Raw genomic sequence first — 23,138 nt, forward strand, 5'->3', positions numbered from 1 at the left:
GAAAACACTAGTAGAACGGGATAGCACTTTAAAACCTGTGGCGGCCCAGCCATCGGCTCCCGATTCGCTGGATGACCCTCAAGCAGATCAGGGTAACAATGAGTAGCCCCGCTCTGTCCGGGTTCTGGATATGATGGCCATCCTCGACATTCCAGTACCTGAGGCCCCCGCTCCACAGGAAGGGATGCTTTTATGGAGCGTTCACCTTGTCACCACAATAGCGTACCGGCCTGTTCCTCCAAAAGGACGTTTTGGCTGAGGCCCGTAAGGTCTGGGATAAGCTCCACACTGGGCTGCATATCAATAAGAGAATTGGAGCCTGTTACAGTCTTCACACCTCGGAGGAGATTGCCGGGGTGCTGTGTCCGCTCCCTTCCTCGACGGTGGTAGCTGCGGCCACGCTTCAATCCAAGCCGGCCTCTGCGAACTCTACGGCTAGCTCAGATTCTCTCCAAGGAAGACAAAATTCTGGACTCCTTGGGCAAGAAAGTCTTTGCCAACTCAGCACTGCAACCTCGGCAAGCAAATACCGAGCTGATCCTGGCGGCAGCTAATATGAATTTATGGAAGGAGTTGGCTGATTTCCAGGAGTGCATTCCTATGGATAGGCTAGACTACTACAAGGCCGGTTTGTCGGATGCTAGGGTGTTGGCACAGGATATCTTGGAGGCTGCGGCACACCATGTGGATACTTCAGCTCGAGGCCTGATGGTGGAAATTGACACCTCCCACCAGGCCTGGCTCCATGCAACGAAGTTTTCGAAGTAGGTGCAAGATAAAGTTCTGGACCTTCCTTTCGATGGAAAAGAGTTGTTTCATTCTTCTACAGATGACGGGCTCACAAAGACGAAGGCGAGTACCCAAACCGCCAAATCCTTGTTGGTCATGGCAAAGGTCCCAGCTAAGGCCCATGATACTCAGAGGTCGGGTGTCAGTCTCCATCCTTCTCTGGCTTCAGAGGGTTTCAGGACCGCCGGGTGCGCAGAACTGACCCTCCTGTTGGTGGCACCCATCGAAAACAACAACGTAGTAGTTTTTTCTCTCAGCTTCAGCCTCCTCTCCAGGAGCAGGTAGTCTCCCTGCCGACAAATCTGCAAAATTATATTTTTTGTCAGTCTCACAAGAGTCCGGTGGGAGGACGAATCTCGTCTCATCTGGAGGCGTGGCAGACCATCACCGACGATCAGTGCGTTTTGTCCAATGCTCGGGCGGGCTTTCATTTGCCCCTCCCCCTACCTCACCCTTCAATCCTCCCTTCCAACAGATCAGGACACCCACCCTCAGAGCCGAGGTTCAGAAGCTTCTAGACCTCAGAACGATGGAACCTGTTCCCCTCGGGGAGCAAGGGTAGGGCTTCTACTCTCGACTGTTCACGGTGCCCAAACCTAACCAGGCTCGACCTTTCCCAGTTCAATCTTTCTCTTCCCCAACAGAAATTCAAGATGATCACACCCTGCCAAATAAAGTCGTCTCTTCGGAAGGGCGACTGGCTCAGTGTAGTGGACCTTCAGGACGCGTAAATGCACATCCTGATATGGAGGCCGCATTGAAAGTATCTGCGGTTCTGCCTGGGAGGGGAGCATTTCCAGTTCTGTGTGCTCCCGTTTGGTCTCAGCTCGGCGCCCGGCGTCTTTACGAAGATGATGTCGGTCATCGCAGCTTTCCTTCGGCTACAGGGCATTCATGTATATCCGTATTTGGATGATTGGCTTCTACGAAGCCCTTGTCCACAGACGGCATTGAGCAATCTCCAGTCTCTCCTTCAGCTCCTGTTCCACCTTGGGCTTTCGGTGAACTGCCAGAAATATTCCATGACAGTCTCCCAATACCTGATCTTCCTGGGTTTTCATTCGAACACGATCAACTCCAGGGTGTATTTGACGGCGGACAGGATTGCAGATCTTTTCGCCATGTGTCAACTCTTCATGCAGTCAGAGCACATGACATCTTGGTGGTTCCAGAGACTTCTCGGCCTCATGGCCTCGTGCATACTTGCCCTTCCTCTTGTGCGTCTCAAAATGAGGTGTACGCAGCTGTTTCTTCGGAGCTCTTGGTGTCGGGCTTCAGAATCAGACTCCAAGATGATACCGGTTCCATCCTGCATGATGGCGGACCTTCTATGGTGGTCCTCGACCAACAATCTTACAGTGGGGGCCTCCTTTCAGGAGCCCTGCCCACAAGTGACGATTACCACAACTCTGTATCATCTCCAGGTTTTCGACCTACGAACACTGCAGGACAGGCAGTTTCATATAAATTATTTGGAGCTCCTGGCTGTTTTTCTGGCGCTGGAAGCATACCAACCATCCATCACGAACCGGGTGGTCTGCGTCCGCACGGACATCTCAGTGTCCATGTTTTATATCAACAAGCAGGGTGGTACCAAGTCGCCACCTCTTATGGACCTTGCCATTCAGATTTGGGAATGGGCCATCCAGCATGGCATTTGGCTGCTGCGGTACACATTCTGGGGCAACTCAATGTGACTGCAGACTCACTCAGCCGGCAAACAGCGCCAGCTACGAGTGGGAACTGAACATGGATGTCCTCCAACATCTTTCGCCAATGGGGCACTCCAGAAGTGGACCTTTTTGCGACTGCCACAAACAGGAAACTTCCTCTTTCTGCATCCAGGAACGGTCTCAGGGCCTCTTCTCTAGGTGATGCTCTCGAGATCCCGTGGCACAACATGAAGGCATATGCCCTCCCGCCTCTTCCTCTGTTTCATCGGTCACTCGGCAAGCTCAGGAACGCATCGAATTGCACTCTCCGGTTCATAGCTCCTTGGTGGCCATCCAGATTCTGGTTTTCGGAACTTCAGCATCTGTCGATTTGTCCTCCGATCAGACTGCCGTTTATTCCCAACCTTCTTCACCAGTGCTATCGGCAGATGTGGCATCCCTCCCCACAATCGTTCAGCTTGGCGGCCGGGTGCCTGAATTCAAATCCCTAGCACAGTTTAACCTGTCTGAAGACAATATGCGCATTATCCAAGCAGCGAGGAAGCCTTCAATGAGGTCTCAGTATAGGAGCAAGTGGCTCCAGTTTTGGCACTGGTATTTAGCTAAGGAATTAGACCCCAGACATGCTACGATTGACACTGTCCTTTCGTTCATTTCTCATGTGGCTGCTTCGGGCATTCATGTCTTATCCTGTAGGCTATTGCTGCCTACCTGTCCACTGACGCCTGTTCCTTTTCTTTGACAAACCCAGTCATTAAAAGGCATTTTGCAGGTTTGTTACATATTTTTCCACTTGTACGCAATCCTCACCCAAAGTGGGATTTAAATGTAGGTTTGACCGCCTTATGCCATAAACCATTTGAGCCCATGGCTTCAACAGATCTACAGTACCTTTCTGATTGCAGTGACTTCGGCAAGGCAAGTAAGCGAGCTTCAAGCTTTGTCCGTGGAACACCCGTTCTTACCTTTCATAAGGATATGGTTGTGCTCCGCACTCATCCTTCTTTACTTCCTAAAGTAGTGACTGATTTTCATTTGAATCAATCTATCTCATTGCCTGTCTTTTTTCTGAACCCAGCCTCAGACGCCGAGAGAGTATTACACAATTTAGATGTCAGGCGGGCTTTGAAGTTCTATGATATGATATGATATGGCATTTATAACGCACCTATACACAAGTGTTTTTAAAGGTGCCATATCTAGACAGAACAACTGAACTCAGGGGCTCCTCTCAACTCTTTGTTACGTTCGAAGACCCGAAAGGGAAACCTGCTTCAAAGGCTACGATCTCTCAATGGATTGCCTCCTGTATTTCAGAAGCGTATACCATTAAGGGCCTTCTGCCTCCAAAAGGCATTCATGCTCATCTTGTACATGGCAAAGCGGCTGCTGTTGCCTTCCAAAAGTATGTTCCCTGGGAAACCATTGCCAAAGCAGCTACTTGGCTTCTTCATCAGCTTTTTATAAGCATTACTGCTTCGATTTGAGCTCCAGGGTCGATGCTCAATTCGGTCAGGCTGTTCTTAAGAACCTTTTTCAGTAGGGAAGTTCCATCCACCCGTATTACCTGTGAGGAGTGCTTTGGAATCTCCAACAAGTATGGAGTCAAGGGGACGAGACGTAGGAGTATGACGAAGTTACTCACCGTAGTGACTACCTTACTCCTAGTCCATAGACCCCTTTCCTCTAATAACTATCCTCTATTATTGTTTAAATGGTCACAGACGTGGCGATAGAAAATGACTGAAGGGCGATGAGCGGGGCAGAGCTCAAGAAGGCGTGGTTACGGCTGCGTGCGGTACCCCGTGTAAAAAGAGAAGAAGGACAACATTATTTCAATCTTGATGCTTTTTATCAAAAGTGCTCCGGTCCCGTCCCGAAGGACGCAATGTCCCACAAGTATGGAGGAAAGGGCATTATGGACTAAGAGTAAGGTAGTCACTACGGTGAGTAACTTTGTTAATTCAATCTATTTTAATCACACCCTTCTTGCAGGCTCAAAAACTATGCCAGTCACCAGGCCTGCCACTTTTCAGCATGTTCAGGTGCACCATAGATCACCCATGATTTGCAGCGCAGCCTAAAAAATTGATAAGCAATGAGGATGGCAGGAGGCTACAAGGATGAGATACTTATAGACACATATACCAAGGCTTTGCACCATTGATATGTACGTTTTTGGCTCATTCCACGATGTATAAAACGGTTGTGATTGTAATTGTATTTGCTTATTTATAACGCGCTTAATGCCCAGAGGTTTCTAAGCGCGGACCCGGGGATCGAACCTATGTTACTCCACGCCAACTTGCTTTCATGGTAAGTCTGAGCTATCCTCCTGAGAGGATAGTCCTTCAGCATGGGAATGCCCATTTTGCTATTCCCTCAGATGCTCTTGGTGGGGTCTGACTTGCAGGTTACTTAGCATGATGATGGAGCTAGTCACATAGCGAAAATAAAAATGTCATCAGCAGAAGAGCATGATACCCTTCAGAAAATCGTCCAGCCTTTGACCAAAATCACCAGGCACCAACCATGAGCCCTTTCAGACCTCACAAGACTCCATCTTCTGTTGTCTTTTCGTAGGTGAGAGGTTTCATAGAATGCACTCATACCTTGAAATCCTTTTTGGTATATTGAAACCTGGAAGCCGGTCATGGCTTGAGAGAGGACAGCAGCTAGGTTTTTACTGAAAACTGGGATGTTATTAACGGCCCTGAAGTCCAATGGCTCCTCTAGAGCTGCCTGCATTGTAAATGGCCCTGGTAACTGGGGCACCATAATGTTTGAGCGGTGCAAATCATTGACTGCAAGAGAAAATATTCAGAGCTCATTTCTTCCTCCACAAAAATATATGTTCTAGTGGCTTTGGATTCAAGAAACATGAGTTCTTATATTGCTTTTTAAACCCGACCACATTGTATCAGCTTGTCTGAACGACTTGAACTCTGTGTGTCTCAATTCGGTTATCTGCCAAAATTGTTTCCCCTAGTGTAAAAAAACGATGTAAAAAAACACAAAATTATGAATGCTCCAGAACTCTGCGTTCAGCTCAGATTACTAGCTGGTCGGATTTGAATTGCTGCAGTGTTTCTCTAATCAATGTAACCATGTAGTTGGGCACTATGGTTTGCAGACCATAATTCCTTTTATAATGTGTGGTTAATATACATTGCAACACTGAATCATTCGTGCTAGCAGCATGTTGTTTCCCACCATAGCTGGGACTGGGATGCAGGACCTCCAATGAGTAATGTAAACTCAGACAGAAGTGTTTGTTTTGCTTTGTTCATGGGAACCCATAAGCGCCGAACGGACCCAATTCTCAAAAGGCTAAATAACATGATGGTATATCAATTTACATCATGGCTAATTATTTCTGGGTCACAACAAGGGAGGCCTCGCTAATGGAGAAATCCTGTGGTAAGGTCCTGTGTTAAATCAGTACCGTTTAAATACTTGGAAATCATTTTCAAGAGATTCTATGATGTCCATGTAAGATGGATCTAACCAATTGTCTGACTCCTGTATGCTGCGCCTATGCGGGGAAGAGCATGTCAGCAATTCTCAAGATACCGCAAGATGCCCCTCCGGGATGCCTTTTGAAAGTCCCCCATTAATGAGTATGTGAATAGCTCTTCAGATGCTGAACAGTGCCTTTTCCCGATCGTTATGCTATTTAAATCAAGTGCAGAATTACAATCGGGGTTATTCAAGGTGCTAGAATGTCCCACCAAATAGGAGAGGCAAACTCTGGGGTCGATAGTCCCCTATAGAACCTGTGTTGTGACCTCACCTACTAATTTATCCAGCTTTTTTGTGCGAAGCGCTACATGTACCGTTACTGCTGCATCCGAGTGTTACAAGGAGAGGGAATCGGGACATGCCGAGCATTGTGGGTCAGAGATTAATTAACAGTGAAGGGGACTGCGAAAGGGAAGGACAACAGCATTGAGCTTGTGCTTGTTGGGGTGAAGTCTTGAGTTGTTTGGCAACTGTAAACTGCATCTAGAGGACCTATTGCCTATGGCCTTACGTGTAAACAGTCTGCGCTATGCGTTTTATAATAGATTTCATAAATGGGTGTATATCCTTCATGGAGAAATAGCTGTTTCCGTGCAGAATATATACAGATTCCTCAAAACAATAGTAGATGCTGACAGCTATGTCCCTGCATTGCAGACTGCATCTATGTTATGTCTCTCCTTCCCTGCACCCTGCCCACAGCATGGAATACTGTGAGTGACTAGCATGGATTTTCCTGCTCCATAGGAATCCATTGTAAACACTGCCTGCCATGCGTACATGGCAGTCAACTTTTACCTCTTTTGCAATACGCAATGCAAAAGGGCTGACGTACACGCGTGTATGCCACCTTTATGCCACAGCCATTTGCACTCCGTCATGCAAATTATGAACATTTGGCAGCAGGGTCCTGTGTACATAAAGGTGCTCATGTAACGGGTCCCTGCCGCCAAATTCCGAAAGACTCGAAAATTAGCACCATCATGTACGGTGGGATAGTTTAGAATTAAGTTGCGCAATGCTGTTAGTCTATATTGACAGGAATGTACACATGACTATTGCATGTATGAGATTTATGGAGCACAAATCTAACTGGGAGTCAATTGAGCGCTGTACATAAATACCACACCCAGGGAGTTACTGTCACGATCGTACTCGCCTGCCACCCAGCACCGCTGCATGCGCCACTGCCTTTATTTCCTTGTTTTACCGCTGCAGTTTTGGACTAATCTAATTGCATGTTCCATTCCAGCTTTTTGGTTAAACCAGCAGATGCATTCTGGGACATGTATGCTGTCCAAAAGGCAGAGGGCTGGAGGAGGCATAATAAATACATGTGTTTGCAGCAAGCAACTAAGAGCTGCAGAGGGCCTGGTTGCATTCACCTGTTCCAAGCTACTGCAGGCTAGGCTGCAGAGAGCTGGAGAGCACTTGATTAGAAACCACTGCTGCTACGGCTGCAGGCTGCTGAAGCCAGGGCTGGGCTTAATTGAACACAGCTGCCAGAGTCTGCAATCAGCTCCACCCTTCTGGCCTGCTGGCCTGCTGGCTGGGAGGGCCTTTATAAGATCACTTTGAACAGAAGCAGTTGTCAGTCAACTGCTTTCTCTGGGAGTTCGTGCTGTTGCTCGTGTTACCAGTTTTTGATCTTTCCTGAAAATCCTCTTTTAGCCTTTTGATTCCTGTTGCTGTTGATGCTTGCAGCTCCCTCTTCAGTCTGCTGCAGCCTTCTGCCCTGCTCCTCTGGGCTCCCACCTGGTGGCTCTGCCACACTCTGCTGCCTTCCACCCTGCTGCTCTGGGCTCCCACCTGATGGCTCTGCCGCACTCCGCTGTCTTCCGCCCTACTCCTCTGGGCTCCCATCTGACAGCTCTGCTGAACTCCGCTGCCTTCCGCCCTGCTCCTCTGGGCTCCCACCTGGGGGCTCTGCCACACTCCGCTGCCTTATGCCCTGCTCCTTTGGGCTCCCAACTGTACCTTCTGCCCTGCTCCTGTGGGCTCTCACCTGACGGCGCTGCTGCACTCCATTGCCTTCCGCCGTGCTCCTCTGGGCTCCCGCCTGACGGCTCTGCCGCACTCCACTACCTTACGCCTTGTTCGTCTGGGCTCCCGTCTGACAGCTTTGCCGCACTCCGCTGCCTTCTGCCCTTCTCCTCTGGGCTTCCCTGCCTGGCAGCCTTGTCACACTCCTCTGCCTTCTGCCCTGTTCCTCTGGGCTCCTTGCCTTACTTCCTGCCTGTTCCAACTTCTGATATCCTATCCTGTCCTGTACCTGGTTATTTTTTCAACACTGCTTTCTACTTGTATACATCTTGGTCCACTGTGTTGTCTCCACTTGAATCCGTTTTACAGTGTGACCCTGGGTTGGTCTCTGTTTAGATCAGATAAGGGAAGACTTCTGTTGCCTTCACCTAGTCCGTTGAAGTCGTACCGGCCTCAGTATATGGTCTTTCAGCTTTACCCTTGCACTGAGTACAACAGATTCCTCGGCACGCCTAAGTCATGACGTTGCTGTATGACTGTTAAGAGTAATCTGCTGGTACCTATCCCAAGAGCTTTCCTTAATCCCTGGAGACCCCTTAGCATATTCCAGTACACCCTTATTTCTGATCAATCCAAGTTGCCCAGTGTACTTGCTTGTCTTTGCCTTTCCTCTGTCTCTTTGTTTACAGCCTGCTCCTGCAGTTCCTGTGAATACCTGTTTCAACTAACAGCTTGGTATGTACCTTTAACCTGTTATATTCTAGTCTTGTCTCCAGAATTTCTCTTAATCTACTTGCCTACAGTGAGAGATATCTTATGCCCTGTACTCTCCGCCTAGACTTGTGATGGTTCTAGATAGGTGGTGGGGGAAGGAGAGTGATCTAGAGTGGGTTGGAGGACTAGGTGGAGGGAGCTGCTGATGGGATGTTCTTTTAAGAGTAGGGTCTGAAGCCCTGCCTGACGCATAGAACAGAGTGGACAGTCTTATCTCTATTGGTAACTTGTTTTGGAGACAGGGTGCACATCAGGAAAAGGTCTCTCTTAGTGTTTCTCTCTTGTAGTTAGTTGAATCCAATCTGGCAATATCATGGCTGCTGAAGGTGTGTTGGAGAGATAAATGACTGAAAGTGTCTCAGAGGCAGCAGGGTGTTCAAGGAAAATAGAAATTGAGGTAGGTTTGGAGTGGTGAATAATGGTGAGGAATTTGAAGATTTATTTGTATTAAGTTTTATGTGGTGCAAACACTGCTAGTAGCCAAAGCAATTCCAATATATGTTTTAGAGGTCAGTGAAAGGATTGTTTACAGGTTATAGTAGCTTGCATAGCCCATATTAAAGGGGTGGCAAGGTCCTAGCTGATACTTGGGAGTTGATGAGAAGTGTCTTCAGTTACTTCCTGAAATGCAGGTTCATTGGAATTGTCCTGATTTGACTGGGATAGTGTTGCAGTAGTGTGTGGAGTGGCAAGAAAAGTCGTGTTTTGTGCATGCTCAAGATTTTTAGTCAAGGTGAGGGCAATATATGGATTTCAGGAGAGTTATTACAGGATGAGTTGGATGGGCTCTGTGTGGAGAAAGCAGAGAAGGTCTCAAAGGTAACAGTGAGGGTAAAGAAAGGGGAGAGATAGAACCAGGTGATGTCTACTAGGTCAATATGCAGTGATATTCAGGAAGTAGCAAACTCGGGAGATTATTCAATAACAGACTTTTGTTAAATAACACGGTTTATATAACACTTCTTGTTGCCAGCAGCCACCTCAATTTACATAAATGCTATGGTAGATGTAGATTGGTGGCTAGCATTGACATTGGTACCTATACTTGAATACATTTATCAGTGCATTACAGAACATCGTAAATATTAGGATGAGGCTATTGCAGGAATGGGTCAAGTGTCATCAAGCACTCTTTATAAGGTCCATGGGGAAACAGTTGATCAAAATGTTGGCGATGGTGGACTGAGTTTCTGTAAGTGGATTGGAAGAATGAATTGATTGACAGGGGGATATAAAATGTATCTGTAGACCTATGGAAAGCTGCCATTGTTTTGAAGTGCCAGGAGAGCTTTCTTGTGACGCAAAAAGGGTGTGTGTGTGTGTGTGTGTTATAGTGCACTGGATAAAACCTTGTTATATATACTAATTAAGTTAAAATATGTACAACCATACAAATCACTGAGCACATTTTAACACTTAATCACATAGTGTTATATTTCCTTAAATCTTTTCGAATGTTGGTAAATAGAGCTCATTATTAATAATTAAAGATATATATTTTTTTAAAATGTATAGTAAGCTACAGTTTATTAAGATCTCAAATATCAAGTTAGCGAATAGGCCACCATTAGCTTGTAATTTCGTAATGGAAAAAACAAGAATTTGTGAAGCTTATCATTTTGGCTTTTTAAAATTAGGGGACAACATATATTTTCCATGCTAAATGGAGGACTGAATCCAACAAGGTATCTGTAAAGCACAATTTCCATGTGCCATTAGAACCACTAACAACTAGATAGAGATGGTGAAGTTAGGAAGCCTCTGAGTGAGTTTAGAGAGATAAGGCATTCTGCCTTAAAGTTCCCACAACTAGCCACAGATAACATTAAACAGTAGCTGTCAAGCAGTCAACCTTCTGTATCTATTAACCTGGGCACAAGGATGCCAGGATGCCTGAGTTAGGGAGGAGAGGTGTGACAGGATGTGAGAAAGAGGGGAATAGCCAGAAGGCCAACAAAGACTTCAATATAATCCCTTGAACTGCCTCTAAGATTTGATGTGTTTTATGACAACACCTGCACTTTCTCAAATATTAACATTTATAATGTGCTGGATTAGATAAATATTACTTCTTTGATTTTATTGATTGCCATTGATTTGCCAAATTGGAGATAACGTGACTCAGTGTGCTGTGGTAGGTCCGAAGGAGACAGACCATGTTTTGGCATTGCTCACTTTCTTTTATTAAATAATACATAACACATCCTCACTATCCCTAATCTGTTTTTCCTTGCATAGCTAAACTAGCTAAGGTGCTCGTTGAGGGTGGTAAATGCAGGATGTCCTCTGTCCAAGCTGGTCTCTCCCTACCACTAACACAAAATAACAAACAATCAGGAGAATGAGGCCCTTCTCCTGTTTCTCATTCTTCTTGGGTTTGTGCCACTCACTGGGATGAGTAGGATGAGTCCCAGAGTATTTCCCACTCTTCTTAGTTTCAGCAGAACCACTGGGACGAGTATGCTGTTTCCTAGAGTGTTTCGCACTCTTGTTAGATTCAGGCCACTCGCTGGGACAAGTAGGATATGCCCCGGTGTGTTTATCAATCTTCTTAGTTTCAAGCCACTCATTGGGACGAGTAGGCTGATTGTACTCTATATCTCTGAATGTCACATTGTTCCCGCTACCTTGTTTTCTACGGGTTGATGTCACTGTGTGTGCGCTCGACTGGGCTTTTGACATTTTTTTAATTAAATGGAATGATGGTAGACCAACCTCAGGAAAATGTGTGGGGCTAATCCACACACATTTTCCTATGCTCACAACATGATAAATGCATAGACCATTGTACTGTCGATGGACGTAGCCTACAGGTCCAGTCCACCCTGTCATATTTAGTTGGTGTGTTGGAGAGATAAATGACTGAAAGTGTCTCAGAGGCAGCAGGGTGTTAAAGTAAAATAGAAATTGAGGTAAGTTTGGAGTGGTGAATAATGGTGAGGAATTTGAAGATGTATTTGTATTAAGTTTTATATGGTGCAAAAACTGTTAGTAGCCAATCAATTCCGATATATGTTTTGGGGTTAATAGAGGTCAGTGAAAGGATTGTTTACAGGTTATAGTAGTTTGCATAGCCCACATTATAGGGTTGGCAAGGTCCTAGCTGATACTTGGGAGTTGATGAGAAGTGTCTTTAGTTACTTCCTGAACTGCAGGTTCATTGGAATTGTCCTGATTGACTGGGATAGTGTTGCAGTAGTGTGTGGAGTGTCAAGAAAGTCGTGTTCCCAGATTTCCTAGTCTCAAGCCTTGCAATGGTCTGTTTCCGAGAAATGCACTTTTCACCTGAGCCTGCATGTTTTGTGTTTAGGTAGGGTAGGCTGTTGTTCAAGCAGTTGTTGCCCTATAATGTGAGATAGGAGTGTTTTTGAATAATGTCTTCTGTGGGACCGAGCATGAAGAAGGTGGAAGAGCCAGTTGGTCTCTACATAATCAGTAATGTGGTTAATAACTGCATGCTCAAGAATTTTAGTCAAGTTTAGGGCAATATATGGATTGCTAGAGAGTTGTTACAGGAGTGGAGAAAGCAGAGAAGGTCTCAAAGGTAACAGTGCACAGTCCACCCTGTCATATTTAGTTGGAAGGTGACAGCCAGGAGTACACTATGTCATCGCCACAGCCCCTCTTTTGGCAGATCATCTGAGGACTTCACTTGAAGTAACAAAGAAGAACTCAACCTTGGACCCTGGCTGAAGTTATAGACTGCCTTACATCTTCTGCAAGTGATGGAAGGCCAGGATATCCAAGAGGAAGGCAAGAGCCCTCCCCAGGGAACAGAGTGGGAAACAGAACTCAGAGGACCCTCCAGCCGCTCTAGAACCAGTACCCAGCCAACACACAGCGTGCCCTGTTAGGCTATGCAGCAAGCTTCCTGGATAGGAAGTGCCAGAAAGTCTGAACCTACAACTAAGGACAAGCAGCTGCCTGCAACACACTCCTCAGCTTTGGGCTGTCTGCAAAGTGCCCTGAAACCGACTCAACCTTGTTGTACACCTACAGCACACTGTGCATTGTGGTTATGTCCCCCTGGTCCTTTCCACAGGGCCCCTAGAGACATTAAGACCCAGTGTTCCCTTTTTGCTGAATCCAAGAAACCTTAAACTGTTGTGGTTAGTGACCATGCCGACTACCTTCCTGTCAGTATCCAGAGTGCACCTCTTTTCCGTCTTTGATACTGTCTGTCCTCTGCACTCCCTTACAGGGTTTGACTAACTATCCCCAATTGCACCCTATTTACTATTACTCTGATGATTAAACAAATAAACTGGATCACTTACTTACCAAGAACCAATAGATATGATGGTGCCATTTCTGGACAAAAAACAACACAGAAAAAAACAGAAGAAATGGTTTACATAAAAAGTTTAGGAAACCTGCCGTACTCTCACAAACTGGAGAAAAAGGTGTGCTAAGTACAGCTTGTAGAATCCATCTCAAAAGTATAAAAAGCCCTTATACACAAAGGTAAGAGTTTTTTTTCTGGCTTAAATACTTAAAGGCACAACAACAATGTCTAGCAAATTGTTTTCCATTAGCAACGAGATCATGAGCCCAGAGTCCAGGACTTTGCCAATTAAAGCCTATCAATAAATAGTGAATTAATTGGCAGACCGGTTTGTGAATAAGATTAATTCGATTAGAGAAACGTTGGGCTCCAGTGCTCAACACTTATCTCAATTACCTAATGGTAATTCATCTGACCACCCACATGTTTTAATTAACTAAGACTCTTTTACCCAGTTAGTCTTGGAGGATCACTTAGTTAATGTAACCAAGCCTAGATGCTCAGGCACCCCTAACCATCCTCTTCCATCAAAACTGACTAAAACATTCTTCTTTGTTATGCACTGGACATTCTCCACATCCCTATATGATGGTGAAATACCTGATATATGGAAGGAGGTCATAATTTTCCCATTGCTTAAGAAGCCAACAGGAATTCTTTATAGCTGAACAGTTAGAACAAGTAGGCCTAAACCAGCTTCAAGAATTTGTCCTAAGCTCGCATTTATCAGATTCAATACAAACTGGTTTCAGACTGCAGCACAGCACAGAAACTAGAGAGCATTGATTTTACTGGGCCTATCAGCATCTGTAGACCATCAAATACTGGTATCTCGCCCAGAAGAGCATGTAGTAAGAGGTCAACCCCCTAAATGGATTAGATTCTTTCTGATTGGTCTTTTTCAAACTTGCTAAATTGGATAATTACCTATTATAAAAAAGCACTAACCTCTGGGGTCGCACAGGGCTCTCCTTTTCTCCACTGCTTTTCACTCTTTGCATGGCTCCCCTCGCTCAAATCATCCATAGCTACAGCATATTCTATTTGAATCATGCTGATGACACTCAGTAATTCATAAACTGTACTGATGGCAGAGAGATGACATTCAATAATATTAAAATCTTTGTTAGATATCAGAAGTTGGTTGGATAACAAGTACCTCAACATCAATCCATTGGAGACAGAAATGATGCTTCTTCATTTAAACCTCTCCACCAGGCTCTATTTGTTCTGGCCGTAATAATTTGGAAACTGCCCTACGCTTTGCCCCATTTGGGAAATCTTGGTGTAAAATTTGACTCAGAACTATCTCTTTCAAAACAAACCAGAGCAGTCTCTAAATAATGCTATCACTATTCAATAAGGTTAAGAAGATGATGTCCATATCTGTTATTTAAGCATCAAGTAAACATGATCAATGAATTCTTCCGTTTCAGCTTGGATTTTGGAAACAGTGCCAATATTGGCCTCAACGCTGAAAACACGTTGACTACAACATGTAAAGAGTGCAGCTGCAAGACGTTTGCTTGATCTAAAGAAATATTACCATATAGCGTCAGGACTACGTTCACTTCACTGATTACCGGTGAATTTTGTTCAAAAGTATATGTCGGATCCATAAAACGATCCGTAGACACCACCAAAATCCTCTATTAAATAGACCGCTTTAGCACGCCTCTATGTGTACACTCTCAAAATGCACTCTTCTGACTGAGGCCTAGATATCAGCATGTACGAATGATAGGTCAGACCTTGAGAATAAAGGCATACGAATTTTTGACGCAATCTTCCTTCCATGCTGAAACAGATACCTAAAATAATGCCTTTGAAAACCAATTAATTTTGAATGCTCGACCCGGCTGGACCAGACATCTGATTTAGCTGTTACCTCATTGGGATTTAAGATGCACATCACTGATGAGGCCCAGTAAGACCAACACAGGTCTAGGGTTGCTCACAGTCATGTGCAGATAACAAGCTTGGATTAAATCCGCTTCTGCAAAAGTACTGAACAATTAAACAATAATGGGCAAATCCAGCAGTTTTGTCCTTTCTCTAAAGGTCTGCTAAAACTACCACTTTTATATATTACAATTTTCTGCATCTTCTTATGCTGGTGGCCAGTATCACCTTAATGAGAAAAACAAAGGTTATCGAATGAAATGCTACCTAGAGGCATGCCCACTCGTTGTGAAGCATTGACTTAAAGATTTCCACCAATTAAATGTTTATATTTCTATTTATCCCTATTATATTTTAGTGTCTTGACCTTTTGTCCCATAACTGTATGCAGATAATAGCAGATCTGCCCCACTATGTGACATCTGATATTCCAAATCATGTATGACACCCATAGCAACCCTGTCTTCTGTGGCATCTTTGGGTCTTGACTACTGTATCATGCAGATAATGGACATATTCCCAGTGACATGAGCATAACCTTATTGCGTATTGTTCCTATCCATGTTAATAATAATAATGGAAAAGTTCTTTCTGATATTGAGGTGTCCTGACTCCTGTATCATACCCCACGAGCAGTGTTTCCAGTGATCCTGACATGCATCATTCAACCTTCGCATGAAGTCTAAGATCAGACTCTGGCGGACATGGCTTTCCAATTCTAACTCCCTGTCATGTCAGTTGCATGTCAGTTGCATGCGCATGCAGAAGACTTAGATCTCCAGAACCTGTGATATTGAAGTGTCTCGACTCCCGTATCATACCCACAAGTGGTGTTCCGAGTGATATCAGAGCAGCCTGACATGTCCCAGTCACACTCCATGTGCAGATGATGTGAGATCAGAATCGGGCAGCCATTGCTTTCCAACCCTTACTCCCATCTCAGTTTCATGCGCATGCAAGAGACCTCGATCTCCAGAACTTGGCTGAGCTGGTGGTGTCTGGAAGGGAGCCGAGCCAAAGGTAGGAAGCCTGATGCTGAGATTGCAGCAGCATGTTAAGTGAATTCAGTAGACTATGTTGTGCAAGAGCCAGGCATCTCCATCTGCAAAGCACGCAAAAGACTTTGCTTCACTGTCCATTGCATTTGTAGATGCAGCTGCAGAGGGAAGGACTTCACCGGAATCCAACTGCAGGAGCCGATTTAAGCTGTTTGGGCCCACAAGGAACTGACAGCTTTCACTGTGCTTTGTGTATGTTACCACCAATATTGTTACGTTTTACGGATATTCCAGAAAATTCAGCAGGTTTTTCAAATCAGCTCAGAACAGTTCCAGAAGATTGTGATGCTCTAGGTTTTAATTTACATTTGAGATAAAATGTCGATGAAGGCACCCATATTCCAAACCCGAGCTATGTAGTGTCAGCATGGACTGTTCAGTTTTCTCCCCAACTGTTTGGCTCGGGTATAACTTCTAGTCTGTGAGATGTCTTGGGTTTGGCCTAATGATAAAGCTGTGGGTTATAGAAACAAGAGACTCAAGGACAATTTGTGTTATTGTACTTCCAAAACTGCGAGTTCTTGGAAGCAAGGCAATGAAAGTACTAAGTGTTATAAACAAACTGGCCTTTTGAATGTATTGATGACAACTAAATAAAGACCAACTGGAAAGGACTCATTGAATCTAGTGCTCTATCCATGAATATTATTATACCTACATACTCAGTGCAGGAACGCTGAAACTGGACCACTCTTAACTCATTGAAACCTTTACCTTCATAGCCATGTTAACGCTCTCCGGTTTCCATAAACTTCAGAGGAAATACATTTTCCGTACAGGATAAGGCGACCAAACAGATTCAGTTTCCAGATTTCAAAAGCAGAAATGAGACACAGTATTTCCAGTTTCCAATACCCGCATGTTAATGTCCAGCACTTAGTCTTCCTTCAAATGTTAATGACCTTCTAATACTGCACTTGTTGGCATTATTTCCCAACGTATTGAGCTTTTCCTGTTAGATATCTGGTTGCTTTGCCTTTTAAAACTTCTCAAGAGCAACATGACGCCAGGAAAGTTTTAGCTCATCGGACGACTGGATTCATGTACTAGATGGATACCTAATTTATTTTTCTGCACTGCATACCCAATTACTTCCTGAGCTGGTCTCCTTAGGAGGCAATGGTGCAGCCTCGTTGCTGCATGTAAACAGCCTAGCTTGCTTCTTTGGTGATGGCATGGTTCATCTTGCACTCCTCCCTACTTGGTTCTGTTGGCAGGCCTCTTCATAGTTCCCAAGTACACTTAAGTACTACAGAACAATGCAGGCGATCCTCCCTGCGACTTCCTCATCCCTCCATGCTACCACCTTAAACCAGTGCTCCAAAAATCCTCAATGTTTTTACATTGACAGTGCTTTCGTGAAAGCAGTCTTTTCTTTTTGTATCTAAGTCAGGGATCACATCAGCATACAGAGGCAATTTCGAAACCCTACCTCTTCAGGGGGTTCAGGATCTTGAGACTGGATGGCGTAGAAAAGCGGGGAGTCACAGTCTGGCATGTAGTCTTCGCAGTACCTGTAGGCAGCTCTTGGGTCCGGCACAATCATCAGCTGCTGGATATCGCCCTGTGGAAGCAAGAGATAGAGGTCATCAAATTTAGCATTGGCCACTTATCCAATTGCCAGCCCTGTCTGCTCGATCTTACGCTCATGCATCTCTTGGGAGAGGGACAACTCAAGGTGCTTTCAAGGGTAGGCCATGACAGTCCAGTACATCTGGTAAATCATACATGTTGGAGGCGAACTCAAACAAACATAACACATTTACCGATCTTCCTATAGGCCAGTCCACAGTTTGCATTTCAGTTCATATTTAATATGCATGTTTAGACAAAGAGGCCCACTTCATGTTTGGTTAACTTTACAATTCCAGACAACGTCACAGGTAAAACAAACATGGAAATTGTGTTCATTTATGGAAAATATTGTCATTAAAATAACAAACGCCGCCAAACTTGGATTTCCGAGACAGTTTCGGGCCTCCAAAAGTTTGTTGGAGTGTCATAGAGGGACTTCTACCATTAAAAAGCAGGCATCATCCCAGCTAACACCAACATCCTCCCTCCTCTTCACCTCATGTTTTCCCCACTAAGTTGTTCGTGCACTGACTAATCCCGTTCCTATCACCTCCGTTCTCTCAATACTTCTGCTTTCACATCCGCAGATGTCTGACTGAGGACACCCTGGCGTGGTCACAAGACTGTATTCACTAGCACAAGTTTATGGATGCAGTATAAATGTCCAGTAACATGACATACCATTTGATCAATGCCATACTCTACGTTTTCCTCCGTAGAAGCCATGCCCACCCAAGGTAGGACGGTTATTGTATATAAAAACAGAATTAATGCTATTTCAGTCTTAATGGCCAAAGAACACATTTACTCATTGTTTTACGTGTTTGTATGTGAAACTTGGGCAAATGACATGGGAGAGGTGGATATCTTCAGGGCTTGTTCTAAAGAGTTGGCAGCCACCCCTTTAACATCTGCAGTTGGCTCTCACCGGATAATAATAGAAATCTGATTTTCATACAGTGCAAATAAATAAATAAATAGGAGTTTTCACTTGCACATCTGAGATGGCAAGGTGGTTCTTCACAATCGTGCCACCGATGATAATGCAAAGTGGCCTCTTTGATCCAAGTGCAACACATCTCCATATGCCATGCAAACGTCATTAAGATAAGGTTGACTATTCAACAAAATTTAGAAGCTTACAACCACCTGCGATTTACTAACAGTACTAAAGACGAGTGCACAGAGTCTTCCCCGAGTCAATATACAGCTGTGTGTGTTGCACAATGCACTGACGAAGAAGAATCGTGGACGATTCCTTATAGAAGAATGGAGCAAGATGTCCTCAAGCGCCTCTGAAAAAGTATCACTTACAAAGATGAGGGGGACTGCCCCGTAAAGATACATAACAAAATATGAAAAAGCATCCTGCAGCAAGCGTGAGAGAGCGTTTTACAAGGAAGGTGGAACATTGTTCTTGGACCAGGCTTTGAGAAGAAATTAAAACATTTGCTGTTCCAGCAGCGTGGGCCTGGCCCCCGGCCCAGTAGGAATGTGGTTCATTAAAATACTCTGGGCAGATGGCTATTTAGTCAGAAAAAAAGCACAGCTGTGAGATTGGTGCAATCTAGCGTGGACTCTGGGGCATTAAGGCTTTTTACTTGAGCATAGTAAACTGCGGGAAAATCTCCCTGAACTTTAGCAACTCTCTCTTGCGCGGATTCAAACGTTCTCCCTCTGCTCACGCAATTGATGTCAGTTTCTGAGTTAACCTCATTATGACTCTGGCAGTAGCCGTGCCGGTTTTCATTTTTTTTCCTGTGCCCGGGAATGGACAATTACCGGGACATTACAACCCCGGTGGACACGTTAATTTCCCATTCCTGTGCGCTGGAAAATATTAGTCCCCATTCCCATTTGAGTCTCATTGGACTCAATGGGAATGGGGAGGTCGGATGCACCGGCACCATTCGTCAATGGTGCTGGTGCATTCGACATGGTCTGCTCGCGGATGCTGGTCCACCCACCAGGTCAGACATGGCGGGCTGAAAGGCACCTGCAAGCAGAACTTGTATTTTGCCGGTCCGGTAACAAAGGTACCGGCAAGCTTACCGGTACTGTTGTTACAGGACAGGCAACCTCGTAATGAGGTCCAATTAAGGTGAACTCAGTACTAAGTTAACATGATCTCCCTGAAATGAAATCTCCAAAAGTGTGTGATCTGTATCTGGAAAACCCTGAAGATTTCCCTGTATGCCTCTGCACCCTGAGCCCAGGGGTGGACTGGCCTATAGGGAACCCTTCACCCTGAGCCCAGGGGTGGACTGGCCTATAGGGAACCCTGGAGATTTCCCGGTAGGCCTCTGCACCCTGAGCCCAGGTGTGAACTGGCCTATAGGGAACCCTGGAGATTTCCCGGTAGGCCTCTGCACCCTGAGCCCAGGTGTGAACTGGCCTATAGGGAACCCTGGAGATTTCCCGGTAGGCCTCTGCACCCTGAGCCCAGGGGTGAACTGGCCTATAGGGAACCCTGGAGATTTCCCGGTAGGCCTCTGCACCCTGAGCCCAGGTGTGAACTTGCCTATAGGGAACCCTGGAGATTTCCCAGTAGGCCTCTGCACCCTGAGCCCAGGTGTGGACTGGCCTATAGAGAACCCTGGAGATTTCCAGGTAGGCCTCTGCACCCTGAGCCCAGGTGTGGACTGGCCTATAGGGAATCCTGGAGATTTCCCTGTATGCCTCAGCACCCTGAGCCCAGGGGTGGGCTGGCCTATAGGGAACCCTGGAGATTTCCCAGCATGCCTCTGCACCCTGAGCCCAGGTATGAACGGGCCTATAGGGAACCCTGGAGATTTCCCAGTAGGCCTCTGCACCCAGAGCCCAGGGGTGGACTACCTGCCTCTCCTTACTCCAAACACTCACTCCTGCCCGGGATCTCGTTCAGCTTGCTCTTTGCGTTTACGTGTATGCCAATGTCATTAATTTCTAAGCAATCTTCTAAAGGGTAATGGGTTAACTGCATCTGTAAACCAGCTCGTTGCTGGTAATCAGAAAATATTGAACAAGTCTGCCTTCACCCGCTTGATTTATAAGCAGTAAGTTTGTCCTTGTATGTGTTACTTACACTGTCATGCTGTTAAAAGCAAGTATTGCTAAAGCCAACAGCCTTGGCTCTTGTATAGCATTAGATCCTTTTCCAGGCAGTGCCATAAAATAGCAATGTACTAATACCATTCACCAGCTGTTGCCATCTTATGTCTAGGTAGTACCATTATAGCAGTGCGTATAAAATGCATAACACATGCATGTTAACTTTGCCCATGCCTGTTTATCTAGTAATTACAAAGCATCACATGTATACAAAACACTTCCAGTGCAATTTAATCCTGGGTTCTGGGTGAAATGGGAACCAATGATGTCAAAGTGCAGGCTTTGCGTAGCATTACACAGCCCTGCTAATGATCTTCTTCATTGACCTCTTTCATTGCCCCAATAATTGCCTCGTGGCATGCCCATTTGCACTATGTATTGCCCAACAGCCCTCACATTGCCCATGGATTTTCCCATGCCACATTAATTTCCTCTGAATTCCCCCTTGCCACTCATTGCCCAGTCCCTTTAACTTTGAATGTTGCCCAACACTCTCTTTGCCCCTAGAATTATCACCTGACACTTCTCAGTGCCATTCAAATTACCCTATGGCACCACCGTTGCCCACAAAAACACACCCCTTATTGCAGCTCTTTACCTCTGAATTGCCCCATGTTTCTCTCATTCCCCATGAGTTAGCCTTTGCTTTTTCCTCTGAATTGCCACATGCTACCCACCTTGTCCACAGAACTGCCCCATTTGACATTGCATTGCCCCTTGAACTGCCCCACATAGTCATTAAGTCTCTCATGTCATACCCCATTGAGTTTTAAATCGCTCAATGTCACCTTCTTTTGACTCAATAACTGCCTCATGTCATGCCCATTTACATTCCGAATTGTGCCACTACCCTAACATTGTCCCATAATGACCTTTAACACCCAGTTGCCCCTGGATTTTCCAAACACCCTCATGCCCCAAGAACTGTCCTATGCTATGTCCCTTTCCCCCTGAATTTCTAGATGTCAATCCCAGTACCACTTGTGAGTAGTGGCACCCGCATTACTCTCAGGAGTGACCCATTTCATGCCCCATTGTCTCTAATTGTCTAATGTCACTCTCATTGCCCCATGAAAAACCCCATGGCACATGCCTTTGAAATCCCACATTCCACATCTAAATGTCTTGTCACTCTCATTGGCCATAAAGCCGCCCAGTGCCACATGCCATTATCCATTAATGTCCCCATGCTACTCACATCACTGTAGAACTGGCTGCCATGCAATGTCACTCTCATTGCCCCATGAAAAACCCCATGGCACATGCCTTTGAATTCCCACATTCCACATCTCAATGTCTTGTCACTCTCATTGGCCATAAAGCCGCCCAGTGCCACATGCCATTATCCATTAATGTCCCCATGCTACTCACATCACTGTAGAACTGGCTGCCATGCAATGTCAATCTCATTGTGCCAAGTACTGCTTCAGGCCATGTACCTTTTTCCACATAATCGCCCTATTCCACTCACATAACCTATACAATCTGGTTTACTCTTGATCCATTTTCTCCTCAAACTTATTGATCCCCAATAGTTTACCTCAGGGCTCAATTCTTTCTCCTATTCGTTTAAATCTGTATAGTGACCCTTTGGGTGATATTGTACACGCACATAAGGTAAATATTCATCAATATGCTGATGATAATCTACTTGTATTTGAAAGTGTCTTTTCAAGATGACATCTTTTCCCTTAAGCAGTGTTTAGAGAATATTGAATCTTGGATGTCTCTTGGAAATCTAATGTTTTATACTGCAAACACTGAGTATATTCGTTTTGCCAGCCCAAATAAACCACTGCTCATTCAATCCTGGCAGCCTATGCTATACTCATTTGATGGCTCATTTAAATTGACTAAGTTGTTAGAATCTATTGGTTATTATATTGAAAATAAATTGACCATGAAAGATCATCAAGAAAGCCCAAGCTACTAATTGCCAAGTAGCAGTTCTCAGAAGAATTAGCACTTGTATTCCGTCGCTTGTTTAAGCTTCAGTGCTTTCTCATATTGATGGCGGTAACAGCACTCTTCTGTGTTTCCCAGTCCATCCTCCGTCCCCTTAGGTCGTCTCTTCGTTCTGTGGCCAGACTGATTGTTGGTAAAACAAAATTTGATCTCATTTCTCCCATCAGAGCAGAGCTTCACTGGCTTCCTCTGAATTCTGGAATTCAGTTTTGAAATCAGATGATAGGCCTAAATAGCAGTTGTACTTCATCAACTTCCTTGTTTAGGTACGAATGTTCTAATCTCAGGCTTTAATCAATTTATCAGAAGTAGGGACACTCCTCGCCTGAATGTCCCTAATGCTAATCTTGCTAGAACTTCCAACGTGTCCTGCTCTAATTCTCATCCACGTTTTTGGAATAGACTACCTATTGATCTTTCGTTGCCCCTATTTTTGCAGGTTTTCGAAAGAAATTAAAAACGTTTCTATTCCCTTCGTGTTTTATTTTTAAATTTATTTCAACAATAAACACTTTCTTCTCT

General features: G+C 45.0%; 1 protein-coding gene across 3 annotated transcripts in view; it reads right to left on the bottom strand.

Moving 5' to 3' along the window:
- COL5A3 (collagen type V alpha 3 chain) overlaps positions 1-23,138 on the bottom strand; it is an 899,023-nt gene that overhangs the window by 587,876 nt on the left and 288,009 nt on the right. For all 3 annotated transcript variants that reach the window (XM_069604041.1, XM_069604040.1, XM_069604039.1), the window contains exon 5: positions 17,419-17,550. In XM_069604041.1, the coding sequence (XP_069460142.1) occupies positions 17,419-17,550 (132 nt within the window). The remainder of the gene's footprint in view (positions 1-17,418; positions 17,551-23,138) is intronic.

Source organism: Ambystoma mexicanum, chromosome 3q, assembly GCF_040938575.1.
Source record: "Ambystoma mexicanum isolate Mex_15411 chromosome 3q, UKY_AmexF1_1, whole genome shotgun sequence".
NCBI classification, from domain to species: Eukaryota; Metazoa; Chordata; class Amphibia; order Caudata; family Ambystomatidae; genus Ambystoma; species Ambystoma mexicanum.